Source organism: Anomalospiza imberbis, chromosome 5, assembly GCF_031753505.1.
Source record: "Anomalospiza imberbis isolate Cuckoo-Finch-1a 21T00152 chromosome 5, ASM3175350v1, whole genome shotgun sequence".
NCBI classification, from domain to species: domain Eukaryota; kingdom Metazoa; phylum Chordata; class Aves; order Passeriformes; family Viduidae; genus Anomalospiza; species Anomalospiza imberbis.
In genome coordinates this window covers 63,862,735-63,880,337 of record NC_089685.1, presented here as the reverse complement: position 1 = coordinate 63,880,337, position 17,603 = coordinate 63,862,735, and the positions used below count along the sequence as shown (strand labels likewise).

The following is a 17,603-nucleotide window of genomic DNA, read 5'->3' as shown; positions in this document are numbered from 1 at the left end:
CCGACTTGTATATAAGGCAGGCGGCGAGCTCGGCTCTCCCGGGTTTGCTGCTGTTGTTGCTGCTGAGTCGCTGCCATGTCCGGGCGCGGGAAGCAGGGCGGCAAGGCGCGCGCCAAGGCCAAGTCGCGCTCGTCGCGGGCCGGGCTGCAGTTCCCCGTGGGCCGCGTGCACCGGCTGCTGCGCAAGGGCAACTACGCGGAGCGCGTGGGCGCCGGCGCGCCGGTGTACCTGGCGGCCGTGCTGGAGTACCTGACGGCCGAGATCCTGGAGCTGGCGGGCAACGCGGCCCGCGACAACAAGAAGACGCGCATCATCCCCCGCCACCTGCAGCTCGCCATCCGCAACGACGAGGAGCTCAACAAGCTGCTGGGCAAGGTGACCATCGCGCAGGGCGGCGTGCTGCCCAACATCCAGGCCGTGCTGCTGCCCAAGAAGACCGACAGCCACAAGGCTAAAGCCAAGTAAATGCTTAGTGAGTTTAATCTCGAAACAAAGGCTCTTTTCAGGGCCACCCACTTTCTTCGAAAAGGGTTGAGTCACTGCAGATTTGGCTATCTGGTGAAAGGAGACAGGAACAAGTAAGTTGTCTTTCCTTCTAGTTTTAATTATGCTCTTTTAAGTTTTTTTTTTTTTTTTTGTTTCAGTCTTCCTGCTCCTGTACGGAGGTTGACTAAATGCTGGTTTCTTTTTTCTTAAAGAACCTTTGTTTTTTTCACCAAGTAGAATTTTCGTCGTTTATACCTTTTTAGAATTTGAGTGGCTAACGTTTTTATATTTTCAATGTGTTACCAGTGGGAAGTAGGGGTTTTATAATCGCGTAAATATCACGTGTCCTGGCCGGTCACCTCCGTGTTTGCTGTAAGTGCTCTGTTCAGTACGTATTGCCTGACATCAATAAAGTCTTAGCACTCTGGATTGTTTCCTTTAAGAGTCGTAAATAGAAGTTAATCTTTATTGCACCTTCATGTTTCAGAGGAAGGAGAGTGAGGAAGGAAGCAAAACTTGCAGACCAAAAAACAAAAAAAAAAAAAAAAAAAAATTAAAGCCCTGAATAGTGTTACGCAGTCCTGGCAGTGACTAAAACAAATTTCTTTCTCAATAGGAGGGGTATTCTCAGCCTCGGGCCCCTGACTGATCCACTTCTGCTGCCTTTGAGCGCTCATGTGTGAAAGAGTCTCACCGGCTTTCCTTGCCAGAATTGTGGAACACTAGGGAAAGGTTTTAGGCAGAGAGGAGTTGCTGGTGTTCCCAAGGAGCGGTCTGATGTGATGTGCCGCTACAGTGGTGGTCACTGCACTACACTGGGAAGAGTACGATCGCTTTTCATTTCATTTTTCTGGCACTGATCACTGGATCCACTCCCTCTTCTCCCTGTGGTATGTGGATTTTCGAGCCGTCAACTTGGTTTTGGGTGAAAGCGAGTCATTCTTTGAAAAGCTGCTGCTCTTACAGCGGGTCACGCTGTTGCTTTAAAGTTTAATTCTCTGGTGCTGCCCTGCTGGCTTCCGATTTCCTTCTGGCTGTACTAAGGCTCCTCTTGGCTCATTTTTCCCTTAGCATCTCGTACAAGCTCTTGGCTGCTGAAGGCAGCAGCTTCTTGGCTTCATGAGGCTCTGTCTTGCAGTTCGTGGCACCGCAGCAAGGGAGCAGTTTTTAACGTGACCATGTCGTTCCCCGCCTCCGTCCTCCAGTATAAAAAAAAAACGTGACTTAAAATCCGTGACCTGGTGTTCGCTGAATTTCATTTTCCTAAAACAGAGTCAGTGATAAATTCACCCTTCCACAGGGGAAGTGTACACTCCCTCTGTGTCACCTTGTTCCATGTAATGAGACTGTCCTCTGCATGTTGAATTATAGCGAACAATGGGAAAGACTTCTAAGAAAAACCGTGTGTGCACTCTCGATGTTGTGTGACTAGAATAAAATTCTTGTCTGTAGACTGTAGAAACTTCCAATAGAACAATTTTATATGTTTCTTTCCCTTACAAAAGAATACTCTTATATTAAGGGTGTGGTGGTAATAGTCAAGAAGACATATAATTAATAACTTTTATTGTAGTAATTCCTCTCATTTTTTTCTGTTAGAGAATGTGCTCGGTTATTATGTAGTTGTAGTTTCGAGTTACATATTTAGGAAATAAAGCCATAAATTAAAGATAGGACTACATTGAGGTCTAAATTATGAAAGGTCGCAGGACCTCGACTGCATATTGTACAGCCAGATACTCTTGTGAAAATGCTTTATAGATGTGGTTTACCAAAACCGGGATAAGTGAGCAGAACTGTTTTGAAAATATATGTCTTTCCCAACAGTGAACACCGGCAGCCTCCTTTGGTCGGTACAGATGGACTTCTGGATACTTCTTTGACAGAATCTTGGTTTTCCAGCAGCAGAATGGCAGAGGAAGGTGAAAATGGAAGCATTTAGCAGCGCTGACGGGACAGATCTTCGGGTGGGCATCACCGACCCCCACGGCGCCCACTGATGCCGCATCCCGTCCCTCCCCACGCCCCGTTCCTGGGGGAAGCGTTCTGTGTGCAGTTGGCAATGGTGGGATGCACTGTGGCCCCGGACTGACGGGCTGGATGTGCGTTAAAATGAAGGAATCGTATATGAATCTGTGGTTTCTTTGGTTTTTTTTTTTCCTCTATTGTGCGCTTTGTGATTTAATTGCAGGAGTTGAATTTGGGCGCGTTAAGGAGGAGAGCTCGGCTGAAGCTGAGTTATCCCGCTGCTGCATAAATACAGCGCAGGGGGAGTGCAGGGGTGAGTAACAGAGTGGACGGTTCCCAGCAGGAACCATCTTTTCTCCAGCGACAACAAAATCCTTTGGGTTTGGTGGTCAGGCCGTGACAAGCAGATATTTTCCTGCTCCCTGCCCTGGTGCCAGGGACGATGGTTTAAGGAGTAATCCCTCGCTGGGAGAGGAGGGAAATGTCAGGGTTAACACAGGATGGAGCAGGACCTCACAGTGGGAATTGGGGGTGTTTTGGGATTAGGAGTTCATCAAGTTATGCTACTCTGTGGCTTCCACCAACACCTTGCACTGCAGGAGGCCCCTGGGAACAGAAGGGAGAAGGCAAAGAAAAGGCTCGGCTATCTCCTGGAAGAGCAGAGCAGGGCCCTGGATTTTTAAATCCAGAAACAAGATATTTCCTCTTCAGTTTCGCCCCAGCCACCAGTTAATGATTTTTTACTTTACCTTTGTCAAGAAACAAACATGTAGGGAGAAGAAGAAAAGTAGACATTATTCGGTTCAGATAAATGCTGTAAATTACTCCCAGCTCTTGCAGTTTCCTGATGTTTCCCCCTGTTCTTTATACCATGACATTTCCTGCTGAGAAATGCGAGCTGCTATGGTAACTCTGAAGTACAACGCATACACGTCCTGTGAGGATTTGCAGGACACTTAAGAATCAGGTAAGGCTAAAGCTCCAGGAGCTCCGGATGCCTGTGAAATGTGGCTGTTTCACTGCTCCAACGGGGTTGCTAGCAGCGATTTCAAAAGCCCCCCATGTAGACAGTAGAAACCGACTCTGATAAGCTTGGAGCACAGGTGGAGGCAGCTCTGCTTAAAGATGTTTTTGGCTATGTTGAAAGGTTGGGCCTATGTCATTGCTATAGTAATTTTTGTCCTCATTTCTAAGTGGAATGGCTGAAGGCTCTAACCTTGCTGTGTCCCAAGAGCATAAGAGAAAACAAAAAAACCAAAACAAACAAACAAACAAAAAAAACCCAAACTTGATCATGTGGAGTGTTCAGATTGTTTATTGTTGAGGTGGCTGCTATTTGCTACAAAAAGAAAAGAGGATGCATACCAGAGATGTGTGCATTTCTTCACAGCTCTGATACTGCAAAAAAGGAGATCAATATCCTTTCGTCTATTAGAAATTCAGACTTCAGATGTAACGCTCTGTGTGCTCTCTTCTTATTTCAGGAATTATTTCTTCCATTTTCCTACGACATTTGCACATAAAAATACCTACATGAAATATAAGCAGGAGCGCAAGTACAAAAAGGTTGTGGATTTTATGTGGGAATAAAATTCCCATCTGTTCTGTAACTCTTTTCAATCTACTTGTTTTCTAGTTGTAAAACGAATTATGCTCATAATTGCTTCCTGAGATTTTCAGTGATAAAAATGAAAGGATTCACTTTTTTGATTAATACCTTCTATCATTTTTTGACAAGGAATGCTTTTGAAACACCCACCTTGCTTGGGTTACAGTCAAATAATTTGGTTATTTGTAGGCATGAAGGAAATCTAACCAAAAACACCCTTTCCACCTACACAGGCCTCTGGTTCTGTGACCCCAGTCCTTGAGGAAAGAGCTGCCTCTGCTCATTGTAACGCTTCTTCCTTCCTCATAGGTGTGTGAGCTGGGAAGGGAGAAGGTCCCAGCTGCATTCCCATCTACTTTCAGCCCTCTCCTCCTGTGAGATTTGTGTCATGTCTTGAGCTGTGCTGTTCTCTGACTGGCACAACCCTTAGACCAGTTATTTGAACCCAAAGTCTCAATTTTTTTTCATTTACCATCTAACCTCAACTGATTTACATCACTGGCAGAAAACATTACAGCAAGGTGTGTGTAAAACCAAATATTTTTCCCTAGCTGCAGTCAATACATTCTCCTGTAAGTGTAATTATTTTAAAATATAATGTTTTCTATTTAAAAGGGGAAATAAAGCCTCTGGGAAACTAACATTGCAATAAGTTGTCTTGGGTGTCAGGTAATTGCATTCTGTGACCATTAAAGAAAATAAATCCACATTTGAGAACACATACTGGTTTTCATCATTAATAAAAACAAAACAAACATTAAAAAAAAACCCCAAAAAACCCCCTAAAAAACCCCTAAAAAACCCAAAAAACCCCAAAACACCCTACCAAATCAAAAAACCCTCCAAAAAAACCCCACAAAACCCCAGGAAGTAGCAAAAAATTCCTACAGACCGTCTATGATTTGTTCAGGTTTTGGTCCAGGTGTATGGGCATCTATTTCTCATTTCTGATCCACTGTTCAGTCAGTTAACTATAGAATACAGATATTTGTTTTCCCAGCTGGTGTGGTTCACTTTGGCTGAAATAAAAGAGCAGGTGTTTTCTTTTTTAAACATGACGATGAATAAACACAAATTTTACTGCAGGGATGGTCATCTAGAGAAGATATAAGTTATTCCAGGAGTGATAATAATTTTATTAATCTATTAAAAATAAAATAGGGGCATTTTTTGTAACTGTTGTTGAACACTGGTCTTCAGTGTTCTTTTTTTGCTGGTTATTTACTAAGCTGTAATGTGACTCCGATCATCTGAGATATAAAAAAAAAATTGACTAAAATGGTTGTATTACACAGTGTAAATATTCCCCATATTTCAGATGCTGTGAATGAAGAGGTATTTTGAAGGTAAACATGGAGGGTCGATTAAAAGACAACATGAAGGGCCTGTTTATAGATTATGTGTTCAAACACTTCTCAGTATTGAGGGTTGTTGGGATTAATAACTTTGCTTTGCACTGGAAGATCAACAAGTTGGAGCCCTAGGGCATATGAGCTGATGAGAGTGTAAACTTTTTGATAAAAATGGTGTCACAAACACTGAACAAACTGAAACTGGCAAGACAGAAGCAGAATGAAGATGCACCAAGGAACCAATCCCAAGAATGAAATATCTTCAAAAGGAGGCCAGCCCAGTGACCAAAAAAATCAATATGACATCAAGGGACCACCCCCAAGAATTAAATTACTGGATTTGGGGATTGGATGATGGGTGGTGGCACAGGTATAATTTGGGTTGCAATCTGGTGTAGGGGGTTCCTCTTTGAAGACACCTTGCTCTATCTGCTCTGCACACTGGATAAAAAAAATCTTTTTACTCGGTGAACTGGAAACTCACATTCAAAGAGGAACCTAGGGCAGGAAAACTATTTGAGGGGGCAACTGCTTATTTCCTTCATGGTTTGGGGGCAGCAGCAATAATACCTGCTCGAGCAGGATGATGTATTTGAGCACCATGTCCTCTTAGTACTAGGAGATGTCATCTGGGTAGGGTGTCTTTAAGAATACAAAGAGGAGTGCTCTGAAATAAATAGGAAAGAACAGTAAAGAATATGAATTATGCAGGAATAAGCTGTCACGTGATTTTATACTCACACTATTTGCATTAGTGGTTTTGAATTTTCATCTTCTGCCATGAAATTTTAAGATTTGTTATTTTTGCTGACTTTAAATCCTACTACTTTTAACTTTAGTGACAAGAACAAGTTAAAATAATTTCCATGGCAGTAGCTCTTTGTCAGTTCAGAGACTTTGTTCTCAGCACTGTCAGAAAAATTAGAGTTATGTTATAATCGGATCTGATGTCAAATGCTATGTTCACATCATCGCACTCTAATATTGCCTTATCATTCATCCTGAATTTGAACGAGGCAACCGGCAACATTTTGTTTTCCGTTTAGTGAAAAGTTTCCTAGGCCTAGAAACAATTTCACACACTGAAACAATCTATTTAAAAATCCTCTGAATTTCTATGCTGGCTCCTAATGAAGTGTGCAACATGAAGCACACAAACACAGGAAAAGCAAAAGGAGCACTTAATGAGCTGGAAGCCAAAAGGCATCACTGAGCTCCTACTTTAAATCGGGCAGCAGGGCTTTCCCATGATAGCTGTAGTTTGAACTATTTTCACATGACTGATTATATGCAGAATAGCCACTGACAAATTATTCTGGTGACCATCTTCAACTGTCAAAATAGGAGCACATTGTGCTTTTCTGGTGACCCAGAAAAGCTTGAAAAAGCCTAGAGACTGGATATGCAATGGTTTATAAATCTTTTAAGGTATTAGATATATACAGGCACTCTGAATAAGCAACCTGTATTTCAGAGTTTGCACTAATGCACTTACTTAGATAGCAAAACACCATTTCAGGCTGATAAAGAAGAGTTTGGAGAATGCCTCTTCCCACTGGATATCTGAAATCCAGTCTGAGAAGTCCCCATAACCCTTCAAAATGAAATTAACATTTATTAGGTAATAGGTGACAGACTTATGAGAGACCTGGTGCCTGTCTCGTTACCTGTACTACCAAAGAATATGCAAGTCAGTACTAGAAAGTTCACTTTTGTGATTCTGCGGTCCCTGTAGGAATTAAGTATGTTCAGAAGTTCACAATATATACTTGAAATGTAGGATTATTCAGATCCAGTTTGAAAGTGATAATGGCTTTGATCTGCATCTATGGTTGCATGTAATTACCTAAGAACGAGAGGGAGTGACTCAGAAGGCATGCAGTTTGAGCCTAATTAGTAGCTATGTGATAGTCTGGTAGCTGACAATGTCAGTGCAGTGTCTAGTTTCTCAGCGTTTCATAGTTTTATTACAATTAGTGAAATATTAATGCAGAAGAAGTCAGATAAGTAAAAAAAAAAAAAAAATAATCTTCCTATGTTTTCCTACTTGAAAGGAGAAGCCAAAGCAGTCATGGGGAGAAGCTAGGCAGGTTACTGTAAAAAAAGAAAGAAAAGAAAAAAAAAAAAAAAAAACCCAAAAAAAACCACATAAACAGTAGGATTAAAAAGACAAATGTTGAAGATAAAGGAGATTTTAGAAACTGCTTCTGAGTTATATTGATCACTGGGCTATTTGCGAGAGCTTAAGGTAAATGCCACTCGTAGCTACATAAATTCTTTTATAGTACAGCGGGCTATACTCACTTCTGTGACAAAAATAACTGCAACCCCCAAAAACTCCAAAGACTGAGCACCATCAAGTGGTAGATCTTAGAATAACAGTGCTGTGCATGGGTGAGCATCCTTCAAGTTTTTCAATTCCCTCCCGACTTGAAAAATCCAGGAAGACTCCTATCCGTTAGCTTACAACAGACATAACATGTAAACATGTAAAAGTAAGGAGATGTTGAAAATTGCAAAAACCATAAAGTAAGGAAAACATCACCTAAAAAAAAAAAAATAAAACCAAACAACCAATACCCCCAGCCATTTAAAATTCTTTACAGACATATGGTAGCTACTGAAAGATCATTAACAATAAACTCGACAGCAATACTTATCAAGATAATCCTTAAGTAGTATGCAAAACCAAAATCGCTTAAACCACCCCCTACCCCAAAGAAACCCAAGCCCCAAAAAAAACACCATAAAGATTCCACACTAAGAAAGAATAAAGTATTTTTTCTTAATTGAGAGTTCAGCTCCTTTATTGAAAAATTGGTGGCTCTTAAAAGAGCCTTTGGGTTAAGAGTGACGATCCGAGACGCCCTACTTGGAGCTGGTGTACTTGGTGACAGCCTTGGTGCCCTCGGACACGGCGTGCTTGGCCAGCTCGCCGGGCAGCAGCAGGCGCACGGCCGTCTGGATCTCCCGCGACGTGATGGTGGAGCGCTTGTTGTAGTGCGCCAGGCGCGACGCCTCGCCCGCGATGCGCTCGAAGATGTCGTTGACGAAGGAGTTCATGATGCCCATGGCCTTGGACGAGATGCCCGTGTCGGGGTGCACCTGCTTCAGCACCTTGTACACGTAGATGGAGTAGCTCTCCTTGCGGCTCTTCTTGCGCTTCTTGTCGCCCTTCTTCTGCGTCTTGGTGACGGCTTTCTTGGAGCCCTTCTTGGGCGCGGGGGCGGACTTGGCCGGCTCGGGCATGGCGACAGCGGCTGGTCCCCTTCCGGCACGGTACGGCCGCAGACCCAACCCAGGGGCGAAGTGAGGAGCACAGCTGCGTGCCTCTTATTTATAGCGCGTCTATGCAAATGACAGGATTTTGCTATGCGCATTCTTATTGGTCAGACAACAAAATGATGTCATCACTCCCCAGTTTTTGTGTCTGATTGGTCAGAATTGGATCCGTCTTCTCATTGGCTGCCTGCACAAGACCTACTTATCAGCCTATCAGCGGAAGGTTAAGGCAGTAAAACGAGAGCGGAGCCGGGGAGCGCCGAGTGCCTGCTGCGCTGCGCGTTCCTGTGCCAGGGCGGCGAGCGAGGGAAGATGTCCGGGCGCGGGAAGCAGGGCGGCAAGGCGCGCGCCAAGGCCAAGTCGCGCTCGTCGCGGGCCGGGCTGCAGTTCCCCGTGGGCCGCGTGCACCGGCTGCTGCGCAAGGGCAACTACGCGGAGCGCGTGGGCGCCGGCGCGCCGGTGTACCTGGCGGCCGTGCTGGAGTACCTGACGGCCGAGATCCTGGAGCTGGCGGGCAACGCGGCCCGCGACAACAAGAAGACGCGCATCATCCCCCGCCACCTGCAGCTCGCCATCCGCAACGACGAGGAGCTCAACAAGCTGCTGGGCAAGGTGACCATCGCGCAGGGCGGCGTGCTGCCCAACATCCAGGCCGTGCTGCTGCCCAAGAAGACCGACAGCCACAAGGCTAAAGCCAAGTGAGCGCCGAAAGATTAAGCGGCATATTCGCTTTTCTGGAAAAACCCAAAGGCTCTTTTCAGAGCCACCCACAAAGTCCTGAGAGAGCTGAATTATCCGAACAACAGTGAAGACCGTTTTGTATTAACGACTCGGTTCTTGTTTTAACTTTTTTTTTATTTTTGGTTGGATAAAATTTTCCATATTTTTGTTAATAAACTTCTGCCAAAACGTCCTCCTCCCTCTCCATGCAAGTTCTTTCTGGTAGGGGATATTTTCCGTTTAGTTCTTAGGTCTGAGAACATACGGACACTCTTCGCTGAGAGTCCCACCTCCCTTTTCCGCCTATTTCTTCTCCGAGTGGCTGATGCAGTTCCAGAGATGGGAGGCGTAATCGTCTTCGGGGAAGGGAGGGGGAAGGGCAGCGGGCCGGGATTTCCGCTGGCCAATCCCTTGGCAGGGCGGGCTTTTTCAATACTTAAAGCTTTCTTTCTCACCGGGAACAAAAGGACTGGGAGAGATCAGGGCTATTTTTGTGTCAGTAAAGAAACCCGCCCCTCCTTTCTCCCAAACAGACAAAGGCATTTACGGAGATACTTAAAGAGAAATAATTCAAAAATTGGAAATGGCTCAGTAGTAGCGTGCCTGGCAATTGCATTATTTTGTTATAAAATATATCTTTAAAAAAACGTACATCCGATTTTTTTATCAAATCATTATAAAACATTGTTTCTTGTTGTCAAAGTAATCACTTGGAGGAAAAACAAAAGTCTACACTTCCCTTAAGTCGCCGCAATCTACCGCGTTCTTAACTATTTCTTTCGGTGATCCCTAGGACACAAAAAACACAAAGACACAATTGACCTCTTGACAACTTACGAATTGCTGGACCCTTGCTGCAGATTACGGATGACTTCGGTGCATCAGCTCCTTTAGGGAAAGCGTGGGTGGCTCTTAAAAGAGCCGTTGGATAACAAAATATGTAGAACAAAACTCTTCTGGTACAATTTACTTCTTCTTGGGCGCCGCCTTCTTCGCCTTAGCCGCTTTGGGTTTGGCTGCCTTAGGCTTGGCTGCTTTGGGCTTCACCGCCTTTGCCTTAGCCGGGCTCTTCGCTGCCTTCTTGGGGCGGCCTGCCTTCGCGGCTTTCTTGGGGCTCTTGGCTGCTTTCTTGGCCGCTGCAGCCGCCGGCTTCTTCGCCTTCTTGGGGCTCTTCTTCACCGCCGCCGCTTTCTTGGGCTTCTTGGCGGCGCTGGCGGGCTTCTTAGCCGCTGGCTTCTTGGGCTTGGCTGCAGGCGCCCTTTTCTTGGGGGCTTTTTCTTTCACTTCGCTCGGCTTCTTGTTGAGACGGAAAGAGCCGGAGGCGCCGGTGCCCTTGGTCTGCACCAGGGTGCCCTTGCTGACGAGGCTCTTGAGCCCCAGCTTGATGCGGCTGTTGTTCTTCTCCACATCGTAGCCGCCGGCGGCCAGCGCCTTCTTGAGCGCGGCGAGGGAGAGCCCCTTGCGCTCCTTGGAGGCGGACACGGCCTTGGTGATCAGCTCGGTGACGCTGGGCCCCGCGGGCTTGCGGGCTTTGGAGCCGCTCGCCGCCTTCTTCGGCTTCTTGGCGGCCGCCTTGGCGCCGGGCGCGGGCGCATCGGGGGCGGCGGTGGGAGCGGTCTCGGACATCGCGGCGGCTTCCTCGGCGGAGCAGGCGAACACAATTGGGCTGGCCCGGGTCAGATGCTCGTATTTTTAGAGCGGAGCCGCGCGGTGATTGGTGGGTTGCAGAGCCCGCCCCGCTGCACGGCCGGGGAGCCCTTCGGTGTGCTCGATTTGTGTTTCTTTGGACTAACAAAAGTGTATTTTCCTCGGAATTTCTGCCACCAAATCGCCCGGTTTCCCCGGTGAGGGGGGAGAAGAGCAGGTACTTGCGTTCGGGAGAGTTTCCTGCGGCAAACACGCGATTTGAGTTAAAGGAGAGGCGATAAATCCCGTGTGCTGCTGCTGGAGAGACCTCTGAAGGGAGAAACTTTTGTTTTTCCTTGCAAATTAAAAATTTCCTTTTGACTTAAATGTCACAGCAACAACTCAGTCTTATTCTTTAGAGGGTTTTCTTTGGGTCAAAGTTGAAATCTTACGATTTTAAGCTATTTTGACAGTTTAAATTGATTTTGAAGAGGAGGAAGTAACACAAACTCCTTTTTCAGCTCTGAATATGGATTAAGAACCGGTTCCTTTGACCATGTGTTTTACCTACTAAAACGCTAAAGTCTAGTGAAATAGTGTCTCGTACAACCACCTATTCCACTTTTTATAGAAACATAAGCAATTTGCTATTATCTGGAGACCGATGAACATAGAGTTGGTTTATTTTGTCTTCCTGGAATTTCAGTAGACAAAGTTGCTGTGCTGCCCTATGTGGGGTGTTTTCTTTTTGTTTGTTTTCCACACGAATTTTTCTACCAAATATTAAGTAAATGAAGCTATTTGCTTATCATGTTCAAAATTATTTTGAAGTATATAGTAATTTAAAACCTTATGTTACAAAACTGCAGTTTTGTAAAAGAAAGCAGTCTCCTACACTTGTGTTGTTTATGGAAATTATCTTTGTCTCTGGTGATTTAAGATTTGCAAGGAGTAGCAATGCAGTTTAATAATCATGCTCTTCAGTCCCAAAGAATATTACCTTGTTTTTTATTTTCTCTAAAAGTAGTAGAACTGTAAACCATATTACTGTTTGGATTTTTTAATATGTTTTACAGAATATGGCTACACAAAGGTTAGCTAAAGCCTCTGAATTCTGAATCCCCTTCTCACGCCAAATAAAATCCACCTAATTATTACTTGTGCATTTTACAGGAATCACTGAAATAAGGAAATACTTTTATGACAGAAACTAGAGGACTTTGTGATAACCTGAGATTTAACAAGGGGAGAGGTAGGCCATAGGTCATTCCTAACCCAGGAAGGAGTCAGCCAATACTGATATCTGGTGGAAGATGGTGTAATACGCTCAACAGAACAGAGCTCTGGCTTAATATTTCATTAATCTGTAACTGCTCGTGATAAAAAAAGTGTATTATCCATTGTCTTCTGTAGTTGTTTAAGAATCACAAAGACTACACCACACCAGCCCTTTGGTATTACCTGATATAACATATAATGTGAATACAGTATTTAGGTACATATTAGCAACCAGAAATTCAGAGAGTATGAGTAGATAGTTTTAGGGAAAAGTAATTCTATTTCTGTGTCATGGCTTCATTTACAATGGCTTTTTTATAAATACTGAAATGTGTATAAGGCGAGAGATTTAGCTTGCTGTAAAATTGTGTTTTGGGGAATGTGAAATTATGAATAAATGCAATGAAGGGGAAAATTGTGACCTCCACCCCATAATGATAAAATACCATAAAAAAAGGTTGCGGTAAAAATGCATCTGAGCTCTGTAATGCTTTAAGGGGAAGTTAATTGAGAGAAGAGCTAATCAATTTGTGACTTTCAAGGTCCTGTTTGGCAATACTATGTAACACAAAGTAAGGATACAGGGATTAAATGGAGAGGATGTGAGTATTGCAGATACACCTTCAGAAATTGCCAAATGGAAGTAAAATGTCTTGAAGCCTTTATCTTGTATATGTAAAACTATGAGTGAACCTTTCCATTGATTTGGCTGCATAATGTAATAAGGTAGCGATTGCTGTGAAGATATGAAATTCAGCAGTTGCCTAGAGACTTCGTTGCATATAGACAGAGGAAAAGCATAGCCCATGAGTGACATGTCAGCAAAATTAAAAAATTCCTTTTTGATTATTCTTGTTATTTTTAACACATTTACTTCAGTAATCTTCACTGAAGAAAATAGAAATTATCCAGCTCTCATTTGGGGCTTCACAGAGTCTTCATTCACATTTTTTGATGGCAAAATTGAGGTGGCTAAAATGGTCACTAACCCAGATTTCTGCCTGGCTTTTCTCCCAGCAGTTGCTACCCTTTCCTCATTTCAAAAAAAAAAAATCTACTGAGTTTATATGTGTGAGCTTCTGGTCTCCAGCTACAATCTAGAAACTTAAACTTAATTATATTTTTTTTAATTAAAAAAAAAATCTAGTAACTTCAGAAATTTCCGGACAGAGACGCTATGATTTTTTTATATGGTTTTGCAGCAGATAGATAAACCAACTTTACTGATGCAGAATTGCTGCTTGGAACACGTAATCTTCTTTATGTGAAAAAAATACATACAGGAACAATATTTTGGAAAGCTAAGGTGTATTTAGCAATTTTTAAAAGAGCTGCTCTGCAGTCAGAACAGATAGTTTAAAAAGGATAAACAGATTTACTCAGGCAGAGAAAAAATGTGGTGAAAGATTACCCAAAAGGCAGAAGTGGCAGTTTTACCTCTAGCTGAGCAAATGAAGAAGGGGAATAATCCTGTTTTAGACATAGGTTATTATGGAAAAACATTATTGAGAAGGCACTACATAGACTGTTACATGTAGTTTGGTTTCCCCAGTGAGACTAGAGGGAGGTAGAATTCATTATTAATTAAGAGAAGGATCTCTAGACATACTTCTGGAGAAGGCACCACTGTAAGGTTTACTTCATATGAATGGCTTCAATCCTTCTCACCTTATGGGCACCCCAGCAGGTCACACTACATAACAAACCTGCAATTTGAGCCCTCCCTACAAGTTGCTTCCCTTCAGATACCCAAATCTGTCCAACTTTGGCAGTTATCATTGAGACCTCTTGGCATTAGGAAGGAGACGGCAGGAACCACAGCCAAGAGCTGGCAGCACACCTGAGAGCTATCAAACATTCCCATCTGCAGTTTAGGGCCTGCCAGTACTTGTTCCTATGAAAATAAGCTGTGGGTTATATTTAGGTATGTCTGCATTAAGGAGAGGTAGCACAGTAGTTGTCCCCAAGCAATTTTGTTAGCAGGCATTAGCACGAGAGCCAGCCACACAAACGTGGCTGCTGGGCTGCTCTGCCTGCTGTAGCTGAGTGCTGTGCTCATCCTTAGGCAGCTGAAGGAGGCAAAGCTGTGACACTCGGGCACCAGAGCCCCTCTCCTCACTTCAGATGGCAATTTCCAGAGAGATTTAGGTGAGGGCCTTTACATTATGATCTGCATTCCCACATACATGTTCCACAGGAAAGAGGTGTAAATGCTCCCTGCAACCTTGATTACACCCCTATTACAGTGTTACACCCATGCCTTACTTGCCCTCAGTGACATCATCTTTCATCTGAGTTTCAAATGTAATAACACTTGTGTGATTCAACCAGCCAGCACAGTTTAGCAACTTTTAACACTTAGCTAAGGAATTTTAAAGCGAGACCTACCAAACTACAAACTTGTTGCAGCTCAGCAGAACAAGTCTCTGCCTACACAATACTAATGTCTGCTGCTACTGCTGTTAAGGCTCCTAAGTATACTGAGGTCACATAAGGCCTTTTAAATTCAGGGTATGAGTGAGCATCTGTAAGGAGCAGAACAAATAGGTTAGAGCAATGGATGACTGTCCCCATAGACTCAGCTTCCTGGAATGTTGTACACTCCTCCCTGTACCCTTGGTTGAGGGTTGGGACACCTGTTGTGTTCTCCCTTCTTCATTGCCATGTAATTTGGCAATTGAAAATCTATAGTCTGAAACTTGGATATGTCCATAGTTAGGAGGCACTGGGAAGGAAATCCTTCCTGGGAAAGCAAAAAAAAAAAAAAAAAAAAAAAAAAAAAAAAAGTCAGCAAAAAATGCAGGGGGCCAAAACTTTTCTCAGAACAGCTAATGATGAAAAAATGGACTTTGTTCTTTACTCTGTGTGTGTGTTTATTAGCTTAAGGCATTTTTTACTTTTTTCACACACAATGAAAAGGTCCTCAGTCAGATATGAAATAATTGGATATTTATATCTCTGAGTAATTTGGTCTTCTAAAACTAATCCAAGCCACTTTAAAAATTGTGTTCTGGACCACCCTGGCATGGTTTGAATGTCATCATCAATGCGAGATTGAGGACACCTCAGGCCTTTCGACAGCCTGTTCCTGAGAGGTGAACAACATTAACAGAAGCTGCATCAGCTCTGGCTCCCCAAAGAAATTGTCTCCTCCTGAATCAAGAGTGCCTTGCTTTGACTTGCATTTAGTGGTGAAGTCCACCAAGGAGGGTGACAACATTCTATCCTTTCATAGCAGCCTCTCCATCAGCACCGAATCCTGGCTGCTCAGACTGGTCAGCAGCTCACACGGAGGGATGCTGAGCTGCTTGCTATCCTCCCGGCAACACTGCAGCACTTCTGTGGATTTTCTGCCCTCCACACTTTCCTGCTTGTGTGGCAATGCTGTCTGTAACTTCTGGTACGCAGGAGGGAGCAATGTGATGAATCTAAATGTCACTTCCCACTCCAGCCAGAAACGTGTTTGGAACCTGTGGAGGGACAAAGTGTCCTTGGACACCTCGTGCATGCACAGCTGGTCTGCAATCTGCCATCTTCCTGGCTGTTGGCACGCCAGACACTGATGTGACACGTTTCCAGGTAAATTTGTGTTGGCAGGCAACTCATTTTTTTGCCTCACAGGCAATGACAGTGTAGGCACAATGTAGGCTAAGAGCCAGAGCCCTGTGTAACACACCATGTGAAGGGGCTGCCCTTAAGTGGTGCTGCCTTCCTGTTACTCATCAGAGGTGTGAAGGTGAAGCAGGTACTGGCTCTAGACAAGGTTGTTTGTGCCATCTTTCTAGAGCAGCAGTATTGCAAGTTAGCATTTGGGAGCTCACTGTATAGGCTGTTTTCCCATAGAAGGGAACAAAAATGTTTTGAAGGGTTGTTCACTGTGTAAGTGTTGTGCTGTAGTTCATGTTTTTACAGCACATGCTTTGCAGCTGTGCAGTCCATGGTCTGGAGCCAGAGTAGCACTATCTCAGGTCAGTATGTTGTCCAGATTGCCAGGGGCACTGGAAGGGCTGGCTGGTGCCTTAATTTCCCCCCGATATATTAATGAGGTCAGCAACTTGTCACCTCTGGTGTCATAGAGTTAGGAAGTCAGGAATCTGGATTCAGAGGCCCGTAAGACTATATATGTATGGTTTGGGCACATTCAGGAAGAATATATTTCATCTGTTTTGCCTGCAAATTGCCTTGGTCCCAGAAAAGATTGGCTTCCATAATGACTGTATTAAAACTAAATCTTCTTCTTTCTGGCACAGATGGGTTTTTTTGGTCTTTTTTGTTGTTGTTGTTGTTGTTTGTTTTTTTTTTTTTTTCCTTTGGAACTGAAAATGCCACCAAGATTTTGTTGATTTGGTCTTGAAATAGGGAATAGAGTAACAACTTTAACTTTTGTATTCTGTTTGAGGTTAGTAGCTTGTAACATCTGTCATTTAATTGTGTAGTTAGCAAGACTAGCACAGAAGGCCAGCACTGAGCAGCCAGGAGCAGGGAGCAGCAGACATCCAGCTGTATAGAGGTGGTAAGTAAAGAGAAACCTGCTGGGGTTTGGGTTTGCCCAAACTGCAATGAGACATGTACAAGGAAACTTAATAGCTGAAATTACTCAAAGCTGTTGAGAAAGGGGCCTGGTGATCAGTAAGGTGAATGTTTGAGTAATTCTAATATTAATTGTCCAAATCTAAGGCATGGCCTTTTTATTAAAAAATTTGCTAGGAAAAAAAAATTAAAAAGAAAGAAAATAAATAGAACCAAAACGAAAGTGGAGGAAAAAAATGCAATCTCTTCTGGTTTTATCAATTCTTTAGGCCTTGGTGTGCTTGAGTACATAGAAAGGCTTTCAAGGGTTATCATTGTCAGCCACATTGGTGGATGAAGACAGGAATTTTTGTTTACATTTGACACCAATGAAAAAAAGGATGGGTTCTTAATCTTCAAGTCTGTTTGAGTTTAGATTTTATTATTTTCATTTTACCACATGTCCTTATTGTCCCTACACGGTGAATGGTCTTAGCTTTGGTTTGTGGTTTTGTTTGGGTCTTTTGGGTGGTTTTTTTTTGTTGTTTTTTTGTTTGTTTGTTTGTTTTTGGTTTTTTTTTTACCTTTCCCTTGGGTAGCAGCATCACCTGGTTGCAGTCCTTTCAAACTTGAGGGACATAGAAGTTCTGTTAGGCTAGTATCGGGAACACAGAAGCTGTAAGCCTGGAAAAGGTCAGAAGAATACACAGTGCAGTAGTAGAACTTGTTTCTTAAATTAGTAATATCAGCAGGTATCCAAGAGTGGGGAGAAA

The 17,603-nt window shown here is 43.6% G+C and overlaps 5 protein-coding genes across 6 annotated transcripts in view; 2 read left to right on the top strand and 3 right to left on the bottom strand.

Moving 5' to 3' along the window:
* Positions 1-17,603, bottom strand: part of LOC137474726 (histone H4) — a 55,701-nt gene that overhangs the window by 18,451 nt on the left and 19,647 nt on the right. The window lies entirely within an intron of this gene.
* Positions 31-4,160, top strand: LOC137474718 (histone H2A-IV). 2 transcript variants are annotated; one of them, XM_068191533.1, is made up of 2 exons: positions 31-578; positions 1,103-4,160. In XM_068191533.1, exon 1 carries the CDS (start codon positions 76-78, stop codon positions 463-465), a length of 390 nt encoding a protein of 129 aa, XP_068047634.1. In that variant the 5' UTR covers positions 31-75; the 3' UTR covers positions 466-578; positions 1,103-4,160. The 2 variants fall into 2 exon arrangements, with proteins under 2 accessions (XP_068047634.1, XP_068047633.1); XM_068191532.1 differs by having other exon boundaries at positions 31-1,376; positions 2,314-4,160.
* LOC137474723 (histone H2B 1/2/3/4/6) lies at positions 8,233-8,739 on the bottom strand. The gene has a single exon (XM_068191539.1). It carries the CDS (start codon positions 8,662-8,664, stop codon positions 8,284-8,286), a length of 381 nt encoding a protein of 126 aa, XP_068047640.1. The 5' UTR covers positions 8,665-8,739; the 3' UTR covers positions 8,233-8,283.
* Positions 8,944-9,471, top strand: LOC137474720 (histone H2A-IV). The gene has a single exon (XM_068191535.1). The coding sequence runs from the start codon at positions 9,010-9,012 to the stop codon at positions 9,397-9,399; it is 390 nt and encodes a 129-aa protein (XP_068047636.1). The 5' UTR covers positions 8,944-9,009; the 3' UTR covers positions 9,400-9,471.
* On the bottom strand, positions 10,013-11,159 carry LOC137474712 (histone H1.01). The gene has a single exon (XM_068191525.1). The coding sequence runs from the start codon at positions 11,041-11,043 to the stop codon at positions 10,384-10,386; it is 660 nt and encodes a 219-aa protein (XP_068047626.1). The 5' UTR covers positions 11,044-11,159; the 3' UTR covers positions 10,013-10,383.